At 34.3% G+C, this 24,880-nt stretch overlaps 1 protein-coding gene across 1 annotated transcript in view; it reads left to right on the top strand.

Annotated features, from left to right (window-relative positions):
• LOC118840222 (fibrillin-2-like) overlaps nucleotides 1-24,880 on the top strand; it is a 154,462-nt gene that overhangs the window by 7,503 nt on the left and 122,079 nt on the right. Inside the window, 13 exon segments of the mRNA XM_036747721.1 lie at nucleotides 404-451; nucleotides 454-531; nucleotides 1,250-1,372; nucleotides 3,307-3,432; nucleotides 5,086-5,208; nucleotides 6,361-6,480; nucleotides 7,933-8,052; nucleotides 8,500-8,607; nucleotides 10,087-10,218; nucleotides 11,758-11,883; nucleotides 14,481-14,603; nucleotides 17,774-17,896; nucleotides 21,129-21,290. Of these exon segments, the coding sequence (XP_036603616.1) occupies nucleotides 404-451; nucleotides 454-531; nucleotides 1,250-1,372; nucleotides 3,307-3,432; nucleotides 5,086-5,208; nucleotides 6,361-6,480; nucleotides 7,933-8,052; nucleotides 8,500-8,607; nucleotides 10,087-10,218; nucleotides 11,758-11,883; nucleotides 14,481-14,603; nucleotides 17,774-17,896; nucleotides 21,129-21,290 (1,512 nt within the window).

Below are 24,880 nucleotides of genomic sequence, written 5' to 3'. Positions count from 1 at the left end.
GATTTGCCAAAAAGTTTGATGAAGTGTCTCAAAATTACATCTGTCTTTGGTTGTCATCACCTTGGCTAAGCTAAACTTAATGTTTCGTAATTTTCAATCCAGGAAGACATAAAGTTTATTAAAAAAAAAAAAAAAAGCAAAACGCTGCCCATTTGGTTCCAGAATTCTGACCATAGGAAAGTGCCTCTACCAGTTGACAGTGACAGTTTTGGCAGTTGGGAAGAGGAATGAACCCTGGGCTCAGCTCCCCTGATCCCCTCTGCTGCTGGTCATCTAAACAAATCTTTGTCCTATATGACACAGACTTCCCTGACATTTCAAATGAGCTATACCTTCTCCTGAAAAGTGAAATCTCACCCTTTAACTCTTGTTTACTTCTGTCTATTTAATTCTTTAAAATCAGACATTGATGAATGCAAGAGTTCCCCTGACCTTTGTGGAAGTGGTACTTGTGTAATACTCCAGGCAGTTTTGAGTGTGAGTGTTTTGAAGGCTATGAAAGCGGGTTCATGATGATGAAGAACTGTATGGGTAAGTATGGTTGGCTTGCTCTCAAAACTTGAAGCAAAAGTAGCATAGACTCATAATCTTGACCCATGCCTATCTCAGAGAATGCTTACCACATGGAGATCTAAAATCAGCAAACTAGGTTCACACAGTTTTGTATTAAAATTTATAATGTTTTATAAGAATTATTATTCCCTTGCCCCAAAGTTTCTGACACCTTCAATTTGGGATCATTGCAACTCTAATTGTGCAGTTTTTTAAATCCACTTTTGAGGGCACTATGAATTAGACATTTTCTATATTGAGGTTTAATTTGACCTCTTCAGTAGGTATTCGTTGGATAGCAGTTATCTGTTCCTAAAATTTAACATCCTTTTCATAAACCTGAAAATTAATACTGAAAGAAAATAAAATCTGTTCTTCCAATAATTAGTGATGAGTATGTGCTGCCTTCCTTGCCTAGTTTATAATACTTCTTTTTTTTTCTTCAGCACTACCTTTTCCCCTCTAGTTACTAAGCTTATTAATAATTTAGTGATTTTGAGTTATATTAGAACTTTTACTATTTACTAGATTCTTCCAATACTATAGTAGAAGATAGAGGGCCTGTCTATCACAAGTGAAAACATGTATCTCCTTATTTATTTCTGAAGTTCACTCATTTTTATATAATCATTATTTTTCCTATTCTTTACTATTTTTTCCTGAAAATCACTTAATAGATAACATATTTACCTTTCAGACATTAATGAATGTGAACATAACTCTCTACTTTGTAGAGGTGGAAACTGTGTGAACATAGAAGGCAGCTTTGAATGTGACTGCTCACTTGGACATGAAGTACCATTACATGAAGATTGTGTGGGTGAGTTTATCCCCAGTGTGTATCCACAGAATTAAATAAATTGTTATCAGAAAATGAGGTTTCCCATAAAGCATTCTGCATTATTTGTTGTGCAGATTTCTTAATCATTAAATTAGGATTAGGACTTAGGAAACCTGGTTTTGGCCTAGTTCTAGGAAGAAAGCCTGAGGAAGAAAGTCATTTGTTACCTTATGCAAGTCATTTAACCACTCTGGACATCAATTTCTTCACATGCTGATGAGGAAGTTGGACCAGATGCCTCTTAGGTCCTTTTTAGTTCTAAAGCTGGATTTTCTATTTATAAAAAGGACCTTCATAGTTTATATTTTACTAATCTAGCCCTACTACATCCATATTCAGATTGCTCTTTACAGTTGATTTTATTTGATCTCATATACCAGGCAATTGAACAATTGAATTTTCAATTATTATAACTTTATTAGAAAAAGAAGTCACCTGTGTACAAACTCAAAAGTTCTAGATACTAGGAGAAAAGAGACATGTGATACTATTTTCAAGAATCTATTTGCTCACCCCCCTGTGATCCTGTACATATATGTTTTACATGCCCACACTCACATATACATAAAAATGATCCCTTGCCATGCCTGCTCTTACTCCATACCTGTCAAATGAGATATTTGTGAAGTGCTTAGCATAATACCTGGCACATAATAGCCATTTAATAAATGTTATTCTCTTCATTTCTCAGTGTCATATGCCAATTTTTAAATTTATTGGTCTTTACTATTATATATATTATATATGTTACAAATATAAATATTATAAATGTATTAAGGACAGCTTTTTGTGGATGCGCATCTTCTTTGGTCTCTGCTACTTAATTTCTTTGCCGACCCCTAGTTGTTATAAGAAATGGAAACACACCCACACATCTGTGTGATACATAGGACATTGATGTGTCCCAATAGCAGTCACCGTTATTGTATGTTCTGCTTGCCTTAACTCTGTAGAAGTTCAGTGCATCACTTTATTATCCAGCAAGGGAGCAGAATGTCTAAATCGTTCAACTAGTGGCCTTCTCAAGTCACCGACCAAGTAGTCTCATGACTGCTAAAAGGCTGCATTATCTCAATGCGCCACCAGAGGGCACTAAGCCTACAAACATCTTTCCACTGTTGAGCAGAACAACTTAATGTGATTGTATTGCCTGGGTTCAATATTTATCTAGACTCTAGAGTGATGTGAAATATTGCTCAGGATAGTTTTTTAAACAGGAAATCTAAGGTTTCACCTACATCAAAACCAAATTGTTAAGAATTTATGCATGGACCCCCTCCGTCTCCAGATGTTCCAAACTCCTCCAACTTAACTGGTCCCTGTTGGAAGGTTAAGGAAAGGGGTATGTATGCCCAGATCTGAAACTCTTGAGTCCCAAATTGCTCTAAAAGTAAATCAGAGGAAACATAGTAAGAGTAACTGTCCTCCCTTTTGCTGTCCTTGGTCCAGTTACCTGGTTGAGTCTATGGACTCAAAATTCATACCAGTCAACTCTGCAACACTAATCTCAGGCATTTTCAATAACCAGCAAATAGAGTCTTGAGTAGGTAGAACTTGTGGATATTCAGCATTTTATTGTATCTCCAAATCCTATAGTCAGCTAACATGATGAGCAGAAAGATTTCTCAAGGGCAAAAGGACAGAAAAAGAAGCATTAAATACTGTGTGCCTGCATACAGGCATGCTACTTTCCTGTCTTTTTTGCCACTGCAAATGCACTTCCCCCAAACTCAGTGAGAGGAAGGACATGAATCAGAAACACTCTTCAAGACCTCTCTGTCTTCAACATACCATAACCATTTACCCTAAACTACGTAATAATTTGGAACGTCTAAGGATTTGAACACTGGCTGTACTTTTGTCAAAAGCAAACATGAGCATATGTGGAAATATGCTTTTTTTTTATTTTGCAGATATAAATGAATGTTTTCTGAGTGATAATCTGTGTAGAAATGGAAGATGTGTGGACATGATTGGACCATACCAATATGCTTGTAATCCTGGATATCAAGCAACTCCAGAAAGGCAGGACTATATAGGTAAGAAATGGGCACACCAGTGTCCTTAAATTCTTATTTCTCAAGTTAGTCAAAGAAGCTTTTGCCACTAAAGAGAACAAATCATTTCATTAAAAATGAAAGAGAGCTATAGAAAACAATCATACTTCTAAGTCACTGAGTTCTCAGGATATTTCATAAACATGCTTGTGTAGCATCTCATGGTTGTCTTTCGAAATAATAAATAATGAGAATTCTTTCGCTATCTTTTTTAGTCCTTTTTTGTAAGTAGATTTTATTTCTTCATTAATTGTTTTTTGTTCAATTCCTAAAACATTTTGATGCAGTTTACTTTTTTTAATTTATTTTTTATTTTTAGTTTAGATCACTCATTTCCACAAGTTTTGGGGTTCCAAATTTTCTTTCCCTCCCTCTCCTTTTCCCTCCCCCCAAGACGGCATGTAATCCAATGTAGGTTCTACATATACCTTCACGCTGAAATTATTTACATAATAGTCCAGTTGTAAAAGAAGAATTATAACAAATGGAATGAATCATGAGAAAGGAGAAACAAAACCAAAACAGAAGGAAAAAAAGAGACAGTTTGCCTCAGTCTGTATTCAGATTCCATAAATCTTTTTCTGGATGTGTATAGTTTTTTCCATCATGAATCTCTTGGAGCTGTCTTTGAACTTTGCATTGATGAAAGGAGTCAAGTCTATCAAAGTTAGTCCTTACAGATACCGTGTGTCTGTAATCCTGTATAGTGATCTCCTGGTTCTGCTGCCCTCACTCAGCATCAGTTCATATAGGCCATTCCAGGTTATAATGAAGTCCATCTGCTCTTCATTTCTTATACCACAATAGTATTCCATTACATTCATATACCACAATTTGTTTAGCCATTCCCCAATTGATGGGCATCCCTTTGATTTCCAGTTATTTGCCACCATAAAAAATTTCTGCTATAAATATTTTTGTACTTACGGGTCCCTTTTGCACTTGTATGATCTCTTTGGGATATAGGCCTAGAAGTGGTGTTGCTGGGTCAAAGGGTATGCACATTTTTATAGCCCTTTGGGCATACTTCGAAACTTCTCTCCAGAATGGCTAGATCAGCTCATAACTCCACCAACAATGTAACAGTGTTCCTATTTTCCCACATCCTCTCCAGCCTTTATCATTTTCCTGTTTTGTCATGTTAGCCAATCTGACAGGGGAGATGTGATACCTAAGAGTTGTTTTGATTTGCATTTCTCTAATCAATAGTGATCTAGAGCATTTTTTTCATATGACTGTAGATATCTTTAATTTCTTCTTCTGAAAACTGATGCAATTTCCTTTTGCTTTGAGTTTACAAGCTAAAAGTTTTAATATTAGAGAGTAGCTCCACAAGGTAGCATGGTTCCTTTCTTTGCTCTGAAGTCATAGATCTAAACTTCCAGGAGAACATTTTTTATTTCGTTGATCTTTCCACTTATGTTCCTGATTTCTTTAATCTAGGGAAATAAGGGAAATGTTGAAAAAAAAATGCTACCAAAAGCAGCTGCTAGTTTGTATAGGCAAATACGAGCTCAGAATAATTAAAGAAAAAAAATCATCACGAGAAATGGGTAAACATTCAATGTGATGCGTATAATTCGTTTTTAAAAGGCAGGAAGAACTGACAAAACAGTTGCAATGTTCTTTTATCAGATATTGACGAGTGCAGGATAATGAATGGAAGCTGTGATACCCAATGCACTAATTCAGAAGGCGGCTATGAATGTGTTTGCCATGAAGTTTATGCCCTGATGCCGGATATGAGAACCTATGCAGGTGAGGAAACAAAAACACAAAAACAGATTTCACTTCATTCAGTTCAGTTCATCCTAACATTTATTTAATGCCTGTTACGTACAGAGCAATGTATTAGGCGCTGGTAATATAAAAACAAAAATGAAACAATCTCTGCCTCCAGATACAATCCATTCTACAACATGTACACAAGTAAATACCAAATATGTACACAAAAGAGTTCCAAAAGGGAAAAACACTAACAATAGGCTAGGGATCAGCAAATGCTCTGTGTGTGTGTGTGTGTGGACCTGAGCTGTGTTTTGAAGTATGTATAGTAATATCCTGAAGAGTGGAAGTAAGGAGGGAGAATGCGTTATAGACATGAGTACCCCCTGTGCAAAGGTGGAAAGATAGAATGCTGCGAGAGAAAATAAATAGCTGGACAGTTTGATTGAAATAGAGGTCATATGAAGGGGTACAATGTGAAACAAGAATGAAAAGCAAGTGGTGTCCCTATTGTGCCAATCATTGTTTACCTAAGGAATTTATATTTTATCCTGGGGCAATAGAAGCCATTGAATATTTTTAGTAGGGAAGTGATGTAGTCAGATCTGTATTTTAAAAATATCAGTTTGCCATCTGTGTGGAGGACTGAATGGAGAGGAAATAGATTGGAGGCTGATCAAATAGAACACTGTACCAGATGAGATTTGGTGAGGGTGAGGACAGTGTAAGTGAAGAGATGGGGACGGATATAACAGATATTTTGGAAGTAGAATCATAAAGGATAAGATATTGGAGGTGAGGAAGAAGAAAATGTCAGGAATGACTTTAAAGATGCTAGCCTGGGTGACTAAAAGAAAGGTAATACCTTCAGTAGAAGTTTGGAGAAAAGATGCATTTGTACAGAAAGAAGGTAAAAGAAGAGAAAGCGTACATAATGAGTTCCATTTTTGGAAATAATTGAGTTTGAGGTGCCTTCAGGACATCCACTTGTACATGTCTGACAGAGAGTTATATTGGACTAGAGTTCTGGAGAGAGAGATTTGGACTTTATATAGATTTATATTGAGGCTTAAGTTACATCCACTTAGTAGGCTTTGTATCTTACTGAAGGGATGGAAATATGTAATCTTCAGTATTCTCGAAAATTACTTTTCTTTTTCTTTGTTGAAAATTTTATTTCTTTAGATATTGATGAGTGTGAAAAAAATCCTGGTATCTGTGATGGTGGTCAATGCACTAACATTATTGGTGGCTGTCTCTGTTATGATGGTTTCGTGGCTTCCATGGATATGAAAACAAGTATTGGTGGGTATTTGAAGAACAAGGTATTAAGTTATACATTATATAAATAATGTCAGCTGAGATCTGGAGACACAGAACTGTCATTTTATTTAGTGTGGGTTTCCTGGTGACGGAACCCTATTCTCATCTACTGATGCAGATCAGTAACTCCTTGAAAAGTTCCAATCTTCGATACCTGCAGTACTGGGAAGTCAAGGGGCTTGCTCAGAATCACACAGTCCTTATGTGTCAAAGGCAAGACTTGAATGCGTATCTTCCTGGCTCCAAGAACAGCTCTATCAACAGTACCATGCTGCCTCTCAGTGTGCTTATATATACATACGTATATGTATACACACACACACACACACACACACATATGTACACATGTATTTCAGGATGTAATGTTCCTATTAAAAAATAAGTCTCCAAAAACGTTTGAAAAGAAAAAGCTTCAGGTATTGAACTAGGAAACTATGTCTTCTGCCTTCTGTGTTAAAATGGAGAGTTCAAACAAAATCATAGTTAATGTTTATTTATTGCATTATAGTTTGCAAGTGCTTACCCTACCTGTTTGACAATTGTGAAGAAGCATTTTGCAAATGCTTGCTTTCAGATGAGTAATCCGAGCCTGCAGAATGGTAAATTACTTTCCGGCAATCACACATCTAGTTAAGTTTCTGAGACTAGGACTCAAGTTTCAGCTCAAAGACTGCTTTCTATAAGACATTCTGCCTCTTTTATGATAATATTAAATCATATAAAATATTCAGTTATTAGCAACATTTAAATTATCATGTTATAGAAGTCTGTTGAAGACTTTAAAATCCATCTGATTCAGGCCTTAACTCTTCCAGTAGATAGTCTTCTTGGATTTTTAAGGCTAATAAAAATTAACCCAAGAATGGACGAAGAGTTCCTTCCCCAAAATTTTAGTTAGACTACTCCTCTATCAATAGATATACAGACCATTTTCAGCCTTGTATGCTTTCTAACTTAATACTACCTGCCAGATGTTACACAATACAGCCTTTCAGAACTCAGGAGAGCTCCATGTTAAAATCTGGCATCAGAGAAGGACTTCAGTGAAGATGCTAATTTAATAGTCAATTAAAATATTTTCTGCTCTTCGTTTTAAAGGCTTGATTATCATTGTGAAATTGAGAAAAGTAAGGAAGAGTTAAGTGTTTTTAGGGTATTTGTGTTGTATGTGTTTTAATTTCTCAACCATAGTAATACAAGCTGGGAAATATGAAGGAAAGGCATACTTGTTTTCAAAAAAAAATCTCATGAACTTATAAATAAATATTTGCAATGTTGTGCTACACAAAATGGGTATTTAAAATATATTTTAAATGTTAGTAGTACTTTAAATTTCTACCATTAATGGTTAGCTACAGGTAAAAGGTATTTTATTCCATGTGATTATTATTATAGGTAAATGTTAACCAATAAAATTCAAATATAACCGTATATATGTGAATGAATTCCACTTAAATTCTAACATCTGTATGGTTGGAGAATGTGGGAATACAAAAGCATCCTTCATTTGTTGCTGTCATTTGGGCTACTCAGAAAAGAAGAGAAACATTGGAAATGTAAATATGTATTAATTGTGTATCCAATATTTCATTTTTTTCAGGTTGCATTTCAGAGAGCTGTCATCATCACTGTTCTATTAAATTGCTTGTACTAGAGAAACACAAATAGAATGTGACTAAAAACTACACCACCATATCCTTCTGTCTTATTGCCTCACATGGTTGACTTGGTTGTAGTATACTGTCACAGAATGAGTTAGCTGGGATACTAGATACATAATTCACTAGTTCTGATGATCTTACATCTAACTGCTTCAGTAAGATATGTGTCACGTCATTCTAATCATCTATAATCTAATCACGTTAAGCCCTACTCTGACCTGTTAACTTTTACTAAATCTATATACTGAAGGTATTCCCATGCCCAAACTACCACTCTTTCCACTATATTTTAAATTTTCAGTATTATGCTACATTATCTAACTTTTCTTAACTATTCTGTTCATAGATGTAGATGAGTGTGACATTGGTGTTCACAACTACAATATGCATGCTTCATGCTTTAATATCCAAGGAAGCTTCAAATGTAGCTGCAGGCAAGGTTGGGTTGAAATAGTATCAGATATGTTGGCGAATATGCAAACACGAGTATCAATTACTGGGAAACAAAATTACATTTAGTTGAATATAATATTCTATGCAGTCTTTTTTTGCATGTATTTTAACTTGCATACTTGCATAAAAACTTTGCTTTTCTTCATTTTTTTTCCTAAAAGTCGAGATAGCTTTAATTGCGAAATAATTTATGCTTAGGAGTTTCTGTCAAGTTTATTATTGAACTGCATAATGAATCACAAGAGTATAAGAAAACATCCGTTCTATATTATGGAAAAGTTTCTATGTGAAGATAGCACTTAATGTAAATCTAAAGAGTTAGATGATGAAAATTATTTAATATATTTCCCAGGCTTTTAACATAATATCAGTAAAATTTAAAGTTCAATGAAACAATAGCAGGAAAGGTAAAACTTCCGTGAGTTAATCTGAACATGCAATAAATGGATAATATTATCTTGGTAAAAAAGAAAAATAGAATAATTCCTCTGACAGACAGATTTCAAATATGCTATTTGAAGCAAAGAAACAAGACACTTGATATTTCATTGAGTCAGATATGGATAAGTCTTTGCTTTCTAGAAAGTGAAGAACTAGATTGTAATTTTAAAGGCAAATATATTCATATTTAACCTACTGAATGCTTTTTAATCCCTCTAAAGCATTTTATCACCAGTTATCTAGACCAATTTGAAAGAACAGTAAAACTAATTGATTTTCCCCAATCATCAATAATGTACCTACATTGAATGTACAGAAAAATTCGTTATTTCTATTCATGATACCATTCAATTTGGCTATGTGGCCTATGTTATATTTTGTACATGCAAACTATATTTGCCAAACATGAATTATTCAACTTTAGTACTCACATCATTATCATTATAAAGTATGAGATTTAGTGTTTGCTATTTAATTTTTTTGCTGCATACCCATTCTTTGCCTATCAAACTACTAAGTACCCCTATCCCTTTCCTACGTTCCTTCTCAAATTCGTCCATCTGCTTCCTTTAATCTTCTTTCCAACTTCTTACCTACTCTCATAATCGTCCACTTTTTATTGCTTCCTACTCACATCACAACAGTTAACAATAAAAGAATGAATACATATCATTGAAATGAATGAACTCCTTTGCCAAATATAATGAAAATTATAAGGCAGATAAATAATCTTAGAAATTTACCTTGGTTATTAAATGGTTTGAGAAGCTAGAAAATGTTTTTATCATGGGACAGGAAGAATTCAGTACCTTTGTTATTTTAAGTTTTATGTTTAATTTAGACATCATACAGCTTATTTTTATTCGCTTATTCATGAATTTTCTACGGGTATTTTGGGATTATGTATATATTACGGTTTACTTTTTCAAAGCGTAATCAGAAACCACTTTCCCATTTACAAGTTTAAATTAAGGTCAAATTTATTATTATTTTGTTTATAAATATTCTATCTTATATTTTATTTTGTTCTCTTGGTGCATAGGTCTGGATGAATGTTTTAATGGAACCCACCAATGTAGTATAAATGCCCAGTGTGTGAACACACCAGGTTCATACCAGTGTGCTTGTTCTGAAGGATTCGTTGGAGATGGCTTTACTTGCTTAGGTTAGTGAAATATCAAAGATATATTTTCCAACATCTTTTAACTGGTAAACTGTTTTTCTATGCTATCCCTTATTTTGAAACAATGCAATGAAATAAAATCAGCAGCTATACTAAGGAACATTTTTTAATTATGGTTACAGGCGCAGGATTTCTTTTTACTTTTACAGTGGACATAAAAATGTACATATTTTTTAAATTCTTATTTTTCTGAAAACTACAAAAATCATAATATATTATTAATTACCAGCATTTTCCTGTTGTCTAATTAAGTAGTTGGGTACACTTATTCTGAATATATACATAGGTATGACTGGAACAAAATACTAGACATGTTATTCAGAATTCCTAGCATTTGTCTAGCACGAGGATACCTTTTTGATATAAAAAGCATTGTAGACCCCTGTAGTATGAGTTATATTATTACTGTCCATTGATTTAGAAAATACGTGGTGTGAAATACTATGATGACCTAAACAGTTTTCATGAATTTGCATGTTATTAATTATGATAGCATCTATATATACTTTTGAAAATAGTAATTCATACTGTCAGGCTACAAAAGGTGTTTCAGTTTTTTTATAATTTTGTTGGAGTTAAATAAAGATTGAAATGATAACGCTTGATAAACTTGTGGATATATGGAAACTTTGTAATAAAGGGTAATTTTTGAAAGTATGTCATCCTCTACTTAGTAAACTCCAATGACTCCCTGTTTCCTCTAAGATCAAATATAAAGCCTTTTGTTTGGCATTGGATCACAATTTAATCCATTCCTTCATAGTCTTCTCACACTTTACTTTCCTCTTTAAATCTACAATCCAGCTGTACTGTTTTGCTTGGTGCTCCTGCACTTTTACCTCCTCTCTCCATCCCTCATTTTTGGAATTCTCTTTCCTCATCTGTAAAATGGAGTTTGACTAGGTGATCTCCGAGGTTTTTCCAGCTCCAAATCTATAATCCTACGATCCTAGGTGGCCTTTTAAAGTGAGACTCACTTTAATAGCATCTACTTAAGCCTCATCCTTAGGGGATACTCTGGGTCTTCATTTTTTAATGTTATAATAAGACATAATATATAATATAAATTATAACAATGAATATAAAGTGATAATAATGTACTAGATACACTTTCTTGCTCATTGTAATTTTAAGTATTACAATACTTAAAATTGCTACAGTACTAATAATTTATTTCCAAATTTGGCAATTGTTTAAAGAAATAAACACCACATTTTATAATAGTACCAAAATTATTTTGAATTAATTACAGAATTCTTCAAAGAAAAGTCATTGTCATCAATAAAGTGACAATAACAGAAATTTATTATGAGAGAGCAAATAGTGAACATAAGAAATACCCCCTTAAAACTCCTCTAGACAGGATTGTTTGTCCTGAAGATTTAAATACTGCATGCCATAAGCTTAATTGTCAGAATAAATGGTTAGATAAAGGAACAAACAGAAGAAAAAACATGCTCGTGTAATAAGGCATGAAAAGTTATGACAGTTTTGTAGTAATTGAATCCCTTTCTTCCACAGATGTTGATGAGTGTGCAGAAAACTTTAATCTTTGTGAGAATGGACAGTGCTTGAATATCCCTGCCACATTTCAGTGTGAACGTGAGATGAGCTTCACTCCAGGTTTGGATAGCAAATTTTGCCAAGGTAAGCCAGCAGTATTCTAACTCCATTTTAAAGTTTAAATTAGCTATATTGGAGGAAACCACAATAAGAAGCTGAAATGACCTCACCCTGGAAGCAATTTTCAAATATAAAAGACATTCTTTCCAGCACAGATTATCTTGCAATGTAAATAATGATGAAGCCAGCATTCCTGTCTCACAAAATTTTCCTGAATTACAACCAATTTGATTCAGCCTTTTTTTGTTTTGTTCTATTTCATTTTGTTTTTTTTTAATTTTTTATTTTCATATTCTTATCAATATTTTATTTCATATTGTTTTATTTTATTTAACCATTTCTCATTTGCTGGTGGTGTTAATTGTTTTACTTAATAGAAAAACTATTTGACATTTTTTCATCAAATAAAATGCAGTCTGCACCAAGAACTGATACATTTTTCAAAATTTCAACTGCTTATTTTGGGTAGTATCTTCATATTTCATTTGGTCATGTGATTTTTCTAGGTCTCATCTAGGATTGTGCCTTTTGGCTAATAGTAATAATCCCATTCTTCCTTTAAATTATATCTCTCACTTCCTGGAATAGTGTTTTTATATCGTAATATGATAGTTTCCCAAGGAATAATGGTTTGGATTTTCTTTTATATTATACACATAATGCATATAGATACAATGTGGAAGATCATTTTTTCCCCTCAAAATTTTAAACAGGAAATTAGCTAGTAGAATTTTTTTTATCAGTTTTTGCCCCAGTCTTTTTTAGATCATTCAGAGAAGAAGATCCCAATATCTGAAGGAGCCTTATTTGTTTTTAGGAAGTATTTGTAAAATGATATACACAGTTCTTATATCTGAAGGTCTTGATAAGTGAAGTTATTAATAGTCAAACTGAAAGCCTGGCTTATTATATATAACTGTGGAAGTCACTCCAAACATTATATATCACTTGAAAATGAAATTTCTTTCCATTGTATATAGTTTCATTTGCTTGTAAATAAAATACATAGAAAACTGACTTACTGTTTACAAAATATTATCTCATTTTGGACATTTGTTATCCAAGTGAGCTGCTCAACATGATCTGTACCTATCTGCTAATTTTGTAACCATTTTTTTAAAAAAAAAATCATTTTTTTATTTATTAGTTTTCACTATTCACTTCCATAAGATTTTGAGTTACAAATTTTCTTCCCTTCCCCCTTTCCCCCAGCCCCAAGATGGCATGCAGTGTGATACAGGCTCTACATATATATTCATATTAAACATATTTTCACATTAGTCATGTTGTAAAGAAGAATTAGAGCCAATGGGAAAAATCGAAGTAAGAAGAAACAAAACAAAAAATAAGAGAAAGAGCAAATAGTATGTTCGATCTGCATTTACACTCCATAGTTCTTTTTCTGGATGTGGATAGCATTTTTCCTCATGAATCATTTGGAGTTGTCTTAGATCCTTGCATTGCTAAGCAAAGATAAGTCTGTCAAAGTTAGTCATCACACAATATTGCTATAACTGTGTGAAATGTTCTTCTGCTTTTGCTCACTTCCCTCAGTGTCAGTTGTAAGTCTTTCTAGGTTTTTCTGAAGTCCGTCAGCTCATCATTTCATATGGAACAATAATATTCCATTACATTCATGTACCATAATTTGTTCAGCCATTCCCCCAATTGATGGGCATCCCCTCGTTTTCCAATTCTTGGACGAAACTAATAATTTTAACCCTTTTTTGAATAAAATAAACTGTTGTGAAAGATTAGGAGGTTCTATTTGTCTCAATGTGTGGTCAACTGAAGAAAGCCATTTAAGATATTTTTAAATTCTAAGAATATAAAGAAAATTGTTTTAGAAAAGTTTACTCTCTTTTTTTTCTTATATGTACACCTATGCATATACATGAATGCACACAGCTGCTACATCAGTACAAACATATTCATGTACACTAATTTTAATGTAGGCACAGAAAAATATCCTCATGTTTATTGATATTCAATGAGCTGAGTTTCTAGCTACAATTAAACAAAAATACTTTGAGGACATTTGAAAAGATGGGATAGAAAGGACTCTCATGTATGATTTTTGAAACAAAAACTTTTTTAAGGAGTGTAGTTAGAAGATTTATGTGCCTGATTATTAAGGTACATAAGGTACTCTGTTCTAGTTGAATGCAATGTTAACAAAACTATACAACAAAAAGAATAAAAATTAAATTTAGAAATAATGCTTTATAATTTTAAATATTACCCGAAAGAATTTTTTGTTTTATGTATTTGGTCATTCACTTACCAGATATTTTTTGAATACATGCTGTGCACCCAATGCTTTATTAAGTACTTCTAATTAAGAATTGAAAGGTTCTTTTTTAATAATTTTGAGCATAGCACCTTTAAATATTTTCCATTTAATTTTGATCTAATCAAATTTTTGGTATCTGATTAATATTAAAATTTAATTGCAGATAAAATATCCAAATATCATTTTTCCTGATGAATCATTATGTTTAACAGTAGGTAGGGGAGAAATCTGAATTGATTAATAAAATATACAATAAATTTATATTAGTACCAAAATTTTATCCATTCTAAACAAATGATGCAATAATATACATTTTACATGTCTTTAGATATTGATGAATGCTCACTCCAGAATATCCATGTCTTTGGAACATGTAGAAGCCTGCCAGGAATATTTCATAGTACCTCTGATGATATCTATGAAGTGGATAGAACAGGAGGAAACTGTACAGGTCTGTCAATTGTCTAAATATAGAAATTTGTTCTAGAGATAGTTGATTATGTAATAATCAGTGGATGTGAATACTTGGTGCCAGATTTAAGAAATGATTACAATGTAATTATATAGTTCTTTAACCTTTCACACCTTTTTTTGTCCCTTACAACAACCTAGTGAGGTTGACATTGTTAGCATTTCTATAGAGCTTTAAGGTTGCAAAGTGCTTTATAAATATAAACCCTGAAAGATGATTCTGTTAATATTCCCATTTTACAGATGAGGAAACAGAGGCAAACAGAGGTTAAGTGACTAGCCCAGGGTCTTACAGTTTGTTTCAGAGACTAGATTTCTTCCTGAATCCAGATCCAGCAGTTTTATTTGCTGTGTCACTTAGCTACCCTGACACAAATCTGTTTTTCCTGATTACAAGACATCTTGGAGTCTTTTGGACCAATTAGAAAACTGTCGCAATAGACCAGGTGAAAAGGACCTGAACAGTGACGGTGTAAATGGAGAGAAGGGGAGACATAAAAAAATAGACCCCAGATTACATATGTAGGAAGAATTTGAGTGACGGGTCAAGAATGACTCCTAGAGATTGGTGGCATCTTCACTAGTAATATAAGGGCAGGAAAGAGAGAAAGGTTTAAGGGGAAAGATAATGATGTGTTATTGGACATGTTGAGTTGGAAATGTCAGTGCTACATCTAGTTTGAAATGTCCCATAACCAGTTGATGTAGGGCTGGAACTCATCAAAAACTAGGGACGTGTGTATGTGTGTGTGTGTGTGTGTGTGTATGTGTGTGTGTGTGTGTGTGTGTGTGTGTAGACACACACATCCATAGGATGTATATATAGATCATAGAGATTATAATTAAACGATTAGGAGCTTATGAAGTCATCCAGTGAGAAACCGTAGAGAGAGAAGATAAGTGGATCCTGAGCAGACCTGCAGACCCTGGTTAGTAGGCATGAACAAAATTAAGATATATCAAAGAAGAGTGAGAAGGACTAGTCAGACTTGTAGAAGGACCAAGAGAGAACAGTCACAAAACACTAGAGAGGAGAGAGTACCCAGGTGCAGAGAGTGATTACTATTGTCAAACACTGCAGAAAAGTCGAGAAGGATAAAAACTGAGATAAAGCTACCTGATTTGGCAATTAAGATGTCACCGATATCTTTGAAGAGGCAAATTTCAGTTGAATCATTTACTGAGAAGCCAGGTTTCAGAAGTTTTAGAACTATGTGAGATTAACAGTAAAGCATGCAGTGCAGACAGTTTTCTAAAGGACCTTAACCATTATGAAAAGGAGCTATAGATCATAGCTAGTAGAATGGTTGGAAACAAGTGTATTTTAAGGATTGAGAAGATATGAACATGTTTATAGGTAGCAGAAAAGAACCTGTAGGTAAGAAGAGATGAATATTAAAGAGTGGGGAGGACAGTGGGGGCAGTCTCCTGGAGGAAAAGGGAGATGGGATCAAGGGTGCATTTAAAGAGGTTTATCTTGGCAAGAAAAAGAGCTACCTTTCAATCTGAGACAGGAATGGAGAATCAGAGGGTAAAGAAAGGGGGAAGAGAACAAGCATTTCTAACACTAACTACATGTCAGGCACTGTACTAAGTGATTTTATTTTACCAGTATCCTCTTATTTGATCCTCACAACAGCACTGTATTGTTAGTCTTGAAGAGGTGACAGAAAGGTTTGAAATAGCTGCTTCGATAAGTGGGATTTTGAATAGATTAGGGAGGTATAAAAAGATTGCCATGTGTAGAGGGCTCAGTTCAGGTTTTTATTATAAATTTTTACTCAGCACTCTGCAGGATTTCTTTATTTTCTCTGACTTAATTCAACAGTACTTAAATAGGAGGAAAGGGCACAAATGATGAGAGTAATGCATTCTTACAATTTGGCAGAGTACGATTGGTGATAGAAAACGGGTAATAAATGTGTTTAAAAGTAAAAAGTAATATAGAGTTGAGATATGGGTAGCTATTGCAAGGAGTGATGGCTTGGAAAAAAATACTCAAGAGTAAAAAAATTAGAGGCCATGCCAGTAACAAAGGACAGGACTAGGGGTCATAGGGCATAGTGAATGATTGAATTATAAAATATGAGCAAATAAAAGAAATTTGGAGTGTGTTAACCTAAATAGAACAGTTGTGAGTGATGGTAAGATAAAGGGGATGACCATCTATGTGGGTGAGGTACAGGAAAGGAGTAGGTAGTAGAAATTGAATAGAATGAGGAACTGGGAAGTTAGCGTATACTCTATCTATAGGTGTACATGCATATGTACGCTTACATACAAATGTAAATCTAAGACAGGAGTGGGAAGGAGGAAGAGAAGGGAGAAAAGAATAAGCACTGCTATGTGCCATCCACTGTGCCAATTGCTTTTTTTTTAAACAAGTGTTTTATTGGATCCTCACAACATCCCTGCAAGGTAGGTGCATTCACAGTTGAGGAAGCTGAGGCAAAAAAAGGTCAGGATCTTATAGCTAGTAAGTGTCTAAGACAGTATTTGAACTCGTCTTCCTGACTACAGGCCCAATAATCCACTGTGCCATCAGATGCCTCTGGAGTAAATGGGGAGGTAGTAGAAAAAGATTTTTGAGTGATGTATATATGCATATGAATGTGTGTTTGTACATATGCATGCATACATGCACATATCTTAAAATCCCCTAACATTGAGGTAAAAATTGAGGTAGAGAGCAAGACTGTAAGAGAGATCTTGAACTTATTAAAGAAAGAAGACTAATGTCCTGAGGACTGATAAATAATAGCTACCAGGATCTTAATGGAAAGATAAATTTGTATGATGTAAACATCAAAGGAAGAGATTGTGCTAAATGATTATGGCAGAGGGAGAGTCTTAAAAATATCAGTGGAGAACAAGGAGTCTTCCTCTGCAACCTTACAAAATATAAACTTGACCTTATTCAAGAAGAGTTTTAAAAAATCTATTTTCTCATTGAAATTATAGAAACCCAAATTACATTTTGTTTAATGTTACATACTTCATCCTTCAAACTTTGTTTATTGTATTAACATGAAGATTTTGAAGTCTTCTCTCTACCTTTTCTTTCTCTATTCATTTAAACCTCTGTCAATAATTTAAGCTAATTTAGGACATTTAAGAATTAAAAATTGTATTAAAATGTTTTTCTCCTAGATGCTGACGAGTATGCCAATCCCATCAATTGTGTTAATGGTCTCTGTGTCAATACCCCTGGTCAGTATGAATGTAACTGTCCACCAGACTTCCAGCTAAACCCAACTGGTGTAGGTTGTGTGGGTATGTATAATTTATGAAAAAATAAACAGAAACAATATTTATTCAGCTTTCTCAGAGCATGTATTCTGTTGTATTTTGGAAATAATTTTTAAAATACGTAATTTAAATTAATTTTCCCCTGATTCTTGTTAGCTATTGGTCAAGTTTATTAAATATGTAACAATGACCAGCATTTTCATATCCCCTTTGGGGTGTTTAATATTTCTTTCATTCACCTAATAAAGGGAGAAGTTTGAAGAAATGATGATGATTATACTTTTTATTTGTGGGATGGTTTACCATTTATAAAGTGCTTTCATGTAGATGTCAATCTCATTTGACCCTTATTATAACCCTCTAAAGGGATGTAGGTAGAGGTTCAGAAAAGTGAAATACCTTGTCCATGGTCAATAGCCTAGTAAAGGAACTTAGAGCCTGAAATAGGACTGCTGACCCTCAATATAGAGTTTTTTCTGCTACATCCTACTGCCTCTGAATGAAGTAATAAGATGAAGTAATCAGGAAAATGTTAACAAATGAATAAAAGAGATTGAGCCAGAAGAGGAAAGGATAAAATTATATTAAAGATTATATTATTATATTATGCTATCATTTTGATAATAATTGTATTAAAGATAAGAAGAAAATCTGTATCTTTCATCAACATTTCTTTGAAAACTCTTTGAAAAGATTGATCTTTCTAAAGCTTTACTCCATCATTCATTCTTATCTCTCCTATTCCTACTAGGTTGTTTTTACCTAGAGGAGTTTTTCAGTTAAAAGGAACTAATTTAAGAGGTCAAGAAAGAAGGATATTACATGCCTTTGCAGAACTGCTTATTCCTACTGTCCTCAGTGCCTTTATTCCCCTGTTCATTATAGCGCTATTTATCTTGATAGGAAAAGTAAGAAATATTTTCTACCATGAATCACAAATTAGACCCACTTGATAATTTTTAGGTAATGAGTAGTTGTATAATTTTCAAAAATATTTTCAAATTTCACAAATATATTTTAGACATTGTTAGCTTCATTTTTAGTTCCACTTTCCCAAGTCTTTACATTCTTTATTCTCTGTAGGTTTATACAGACTGCCTTTCCTATAGCAGATATCTGATAGTTCCTATCTGAAGTGTAAAGTATTAATGTTTGTTAAAAAGATAGTATGTAAAGAATTCCAGAATCCAAAAGGAAAAAGCATCATGGTGGAGATAATTTGAACATTAATAGAAGCAATGTTCATACTGATTTTACTGTAGATAAGAAAGAGAATTATATGAAAAGTTCAGAAAACAACTCACAAATCCATCATCATATGGTATATGAAAGTGCTTAGGCAGGGATTAGGAACTTGTACTAGCCGAAATCTGTTCGAATTTACTTAATCCAAAAATAGAAGAGTACCTAATAATTTTCTGAGTTTTCCAAATGACAGATTATTCCTTTATAAGATAGGTGACCATTCTATACAACAAATAACCAATGATCTTTAGAAATTATGGGATTATTAGGGGATTTTTTATTTACACTCTATGTTAGAAGAAAGAAAAACAAGATGTGTGCTCTTGATTTTAGGAGATCATATTTAAAAAGATGTAAAAGAAAGATAGGATCCTACTGACAAAAATTTTTCAATGGAAGTCAGGCCAGAAGAAAAATATTTTCTTTTTCGTTTCTTTTTTTTTGAGGGGGGAAGGCAGGGCAATTGGGGTTAAGTTACTTGCCCAAGATCACACAGCTAGTAAATGTGTCAAGTGTCTGAGGCTGGATTTGAACTCAGATCCTCCTGGCTCTAGGGCCTGTGCTCTACTCACTGTACCACCTAGCCACCCAAGTCCAGAAGAAAAATAAACTTGTTGCACCTAAAATAGGGAAAACAGGAGGAAAGAAGGACCAGTACTTCTGCTCAGGATGGATGGGATGAAGCTGAGCTTCTCAATTCATATTTTGCTTCTGTTTTCTCAGCCAAAAAATGTCTTTGGACTATAAAAGACATAACAAAAATGTCCAATATGTTGAAACCCAAGGTAACTGGAGACATTACAAAGAGACCACCCAGCAACCCTTGATAACATCAGGTCTTTAGTCCTAAATGAACTGCATCCTGGGTTATTGAAAAAACTGGCAGGTATTATTTCTGAGGTCATTATCAGTGACTTTAGAAAGTTCATGAAGAGCAAAAGAGATACTGTAGGATTGGAGAAAAGCAAATGATCTTGTTTACAATAATGAGAAGAGAATAGAGTCTTCGAACTACAGGGCACTGAGTTTAACTTTTAAACCTGGCAAAATACTAAATCATGTTAAGAGAATGGTGACTAGTCATATAAAAATGTAAATGGTGATTACAAATGGCCAGCACGACCTCTTCAGGAATAATCATGTCATATTAATCGTTTTGACAGAGTAGATTAGGAGATAATAGATATGGTTTACCAAGATTGTAGGAAAGCATATAACAAATTCTCTTGTGTTATGGAAAAAAATGAAGAAATGTAGACTAGATGATAACCTAATTTGGTGGACTAGGAAATGGTTGAATAGATTGAATGTTCCAATGGTTTGATGTAAACTGGGAAGGAGAGCTCTAGAGGATTGACCAGGGATGTGTTTGATCCTAGGTTGAGAAGTTGATCATTAACAAAGGAGGAGAGGAACTAGGGGAGGGGATAGGGAGAAGTGTCTGATTGGCTATAAATTGTGTAGGTCAACAATGTGATATTGCCATCAAGAATAGTAATACAAACTTAGACTACATTGAGAGATAGTGTTCAGGATTAGGGAAGTGCTAATCCTTTTGTGTTCTGTCTCAGTCAAACCCCATTTAGGGTATAAGTTCAAGAACATTATTAAGCTCAAGCATATCTAGAGAAGGGGTAACTAGTTGATTAAGGCAATTCTTGTCATTCTAAGGTGAATTTAAAGGACTGGGAATTTGACCTAGAGAACAAGACAGTAAGTGTTGAGGAATTGTCACATGAAAAAGGAAATAGATTTGTTCTGTTTGACTCCACCAAGAGTAATGCATTGATGGTATATGCTCAATATAAGGAAAAGCTTAATAATAATAATAAAGTTATAACATTGTGAGATGGACTACCTCAGAAGGTAGTAGGTACATTGTAGAGGGTTTTTTCCAAGTATATTAGATGACTTAAGAAGTTTTTTCCAACTTCTCATGAAACAGATGTTAATGTTTGTAGTATTCCTTCATCCAGTACCAGTAATTATAAGTTCCTATATTGTTCTACAGACAATGAAGTTGGTAATTGCTACCTGAAATTTGGTCCCCATGGGGAAGGGCTTCTGTCCTGCAACACTGAGACTGGTGTTGGAGTTAGTTGTTCCTCTTGCAGCTGCTCTCTGGGAAAGGCCTGGGGAAATCCCTGTGAGAGTTGTCAACCTGTGAACAGCAGTAAGTATAAATACCTTTTTAACATTTTTCTAAATGTAGCAACTGTCACGTTTGAGATTTTTAACAAAAGGGAAAACTGAGGCAGGTGTGCAAGATAACATTTATTAGCAGAGACATGCTACCTGTCAATAAATGCATCAATAGATTGCCTCTATTTATGCGAAAGACCCAAGAACAGAACAGGGTAGATGACATGATGGGATTAAGGGCAACATGACAGGTTATAAAGCTGAGGCACAGGGGAAAAAATACAACCCCTCTTCTTCTCTCATGAGACTAAGATGCATTCAATGTTTGAGTACAGGTGTGAGATAGCAGTCCAGACTTTTGGAGAGCAAATCGTACATCATTGAAGGATAGCTTGGTGGAATAAAGGTATCAGGTCCAACTTCCTTTCTATTCACATGCATTCTCCAAGGTCAGTTAAATTCCAGGAGCAGGAGAGCTGGATTTTTAAACTTAACTCATTACAGGACAGCTGAACTCTGAACCAAGTTCAAAGACAAAGAACCATGACTTAAGAAATTATAGAACAAAATTAATAATTGTAAATAGGATCAATAAGAAAATTATATGGGATTAATCTTAATCTTCTCACAACCCTTTGGAGACAGATCCCCTCAGGCAGCCAACACCAACAAGAAACGAAAAAGGGAAAAGAAAAGGAAATCTGGAAAGATAGTCTTATTTTAGTCCTTGTGTATGTTGAATGATTGTGTAAATGTCAAAGAAATAAAATTGGACTGATGTCGAGTAAATTAATGTTTCAGTGAATGACCTGGATTTTAAAAGCATTTTAATAATTCTCAAAAAATAACTCCATCAAACTTACAAATTTTAATTATTAAATGCAATGTACTACTTTAGGCACAGTCCTACTAAATTTTTTTATCATTCAGTTAATAATCTTCAAACAGATTGGCACCAGAGTTCTAAGGGCAACGTAATATTTTTGCTGAAAAAAATAAAAGTTTCTTCCTCAAAAATTCAAAATGTTAGATGGCAGAATTTTCTCAAACAGGATATATCTACCTTTATATCCATATAGACTGAAATGTTTCTGTTTACAAAAAGAAAATTGAATTCATAGCATTTTTCAAGTTTCTGTACTTGATATATATTAACTAGAACCCAGTGTAAACCACAATGTTACTTTGTCATAGTATCATAGAAACATTTTATTATAGCTTTTCGTAAACTGTGTTATTCTGTTTTAAGATTAGTTTCCTTCTTGTAGTCACAGAATGCCTTCAGATTCTTTTAAGTTCCAATATTGACATAAGCTACAGCCCTTTTTCTGTACAGTACTCAACTTTTGTTTACAAGAGGGGAAAAGATGTTTTTCCTTTCCTTTTATTTCTATTACATGCTTATAATTTATAAGGTTGTAACACTTTTGAAAGTAGATCTTGGAGAGTCAAGATCACATGACCAGCACAATGTGTATTAATTACTTTCTCCAAACCATTTTAACCCTTCAAAAAAAAAAGGAATTATGCATCAGAAGTAGAAAATTATAGTTAAATCTACAGGAGAAAGAAGATAAGGTAAAAATCAATATAAACTAAAATCAAAGGTCTATATCTCATGCTTAAAGTACTCAGCATCCCATCCCCACTTATCTTTACATACCCCAGGAGGAACACAACTGGGTTTGTGATTTGTGCAGAAGCTCATCTTGTGCCCCGCACCCTCTCCACTGCTGTGGAAACTCTAGCTAACTTTTTCTCTTCCCTCACCCACAAAAATTATCAGACATAATTTTGATTTCTTGTTAATGACAATTTTAGACGCCAACTAAATTCCCTGGACTCCCGAAAGCTTGGTCAGTCCAGTTTTAGCAACTTATTTTCTTGAGGGGAATTTGTCTTGGTGGAAGAGTATTGGGGCACCCTGAACATCAAGCAGTTCTGATTGTCAGTTATCAGAAGTGATGAGGAATACATACTTACTGGGTCACAGGACTCCCTCAAAAACTCCTTTTGATTTGTTCACAGAAAGCTGAAACCAGAGAGTAGCTGCAACTAGTGCTAGTCCTAGGAATTGTCAAGAAGCTACACCTATATTGAGAGTTGATTTCAGAAATGGCAGTTTAACCTCAACATACAAGAAAAAAACTAGTCCCTATGATTTTGTCAAGACTCAGTGTTCCCAATCTGAGGAACAGTGTGAAAATTAGTAAAAATGGAACACTGCCCAGACTATCAAAAATATCTCAAAAAAGCTCATTCAGAAAATCTATTCAACCAAAAATGTGGAATTTTTTCAAATCCCTCAGTCCTTTAAGGGCTTTCCTGAATTCATTTAACCCGAAACAGGAGAAATTACTAAGGCAAAATTAATCTCAAAGCCTATACACAGGATGCTCAGGATGGAATATCTTCTATTTACTAAGTCACCAACAGCATAAGAATAGTCAAGTAGCATTTATTTAGCTCCTGCTATGTTCCAGATTCTGAAGTAAGTGCTGGGGTTACAAAGAAAGGCAAAAATAGATGCTCTCAAGGAGCTTGCTATCTGATAAGAGAGACAGCTTGCAGACAACTATGAAGAAACAAGATATGAACAAGCAGTTATGAACAAACAAGGATAAATGGGGAGTAACCTCAGAGGCAAAGAATCAGGATTAAGGAAGATTGCAAAAAGTATCTTGCAGAAATTGAAACTTTGGTTGAGACTTGAAGGAAAGGAGGGAAACTACGAGGTAGAGATAAGGAGGGAGAGAATTCCAGGCATGTAGGACATCCAGTGAAAATGCTGCAAGTCAAGAGATGAAGGAATGTGAAGAACATCAAAGAACTCAATGTCAGTGGACTGAAGGAGCATATGGAAGAAAGTAAGGAATGCTAGAAAGGTAGGAAGGGTCCAAGTTGTAAAAGAGCTTTAAAAACTAAGTTTATTTTGAGATAATAGGGAGCTGCTGGAGTTTACTGACTTGGGGGGGTTGTCAATATAGTCAGACCTGCATTTTAGAATGATCAACTTGATGGCTGAGTGGAGAATTGATTAGAGTTTGAACAGACTTGAGGTACGGACCATTACACAGGCTATTGCAGTAGTCCAGGTATGAGGTGAAGAGAGCCTGCACCGGGATAGCTAGGGTCCAAGGACAGAAGCCAGGATGTTCCAAAGGTAGAAATGACAAGCTTTGGCAACAAATTGTATATGGAGGATGACAGATAGTAGTTGAAGATGACACCTAGGTTGTGAGTCTCTGGGAAGATGACCATCATAGGTAAGTTAGGAAGAGGAAAGGGTTTGGGGGGCAGTTTTGGTTATATTTAGATTAAGATGACTACAGCACATCCATTTGAAGTAAGAGATGTGAGACCGGAGTTTGGGTTAGGGTTAGACAAGCAGTTCCAAGAGTTATAGCATAGATATAATTGAGTCCAGGGAACTGATGATATCAGTTAGTAAAAGAGTAAAGAGGGAGAAGAGCAGGTATAATCGAGATCCAGCAAAGGAGTGGTCCTACAAGTTAGAGGAAAACCAAGAGAGAATAGTGTCAGAACAAAACTAGAGAGAAGGCGATACCAAATAGAAGAGGATGATTGATGGTATCAAAGGCTGCAGAAAGGTCAAGAAAG

This window comes from Trichosurus vulpecula, chromosome 1 (assembly GCF_011100635.1).
Source record: "Trichosurus vulpecula isolate mTriVul1 chromosome 1, mTriVul1.pri, whole genome shotgun sequence".
Taxonomy (NCBI): domain Eukaryota; kingdom Metazoa; phylum Chordata; class Mammalia; order Diprotodontia; family Phalangeridae; genus Trichosurus; species Trichosurus vulpecula.
The sequence above is the reverse complement of the archived record's forward strand: the minus strand, read 5'-3'. Positions and strand labels throughout refer to the sequence as shown.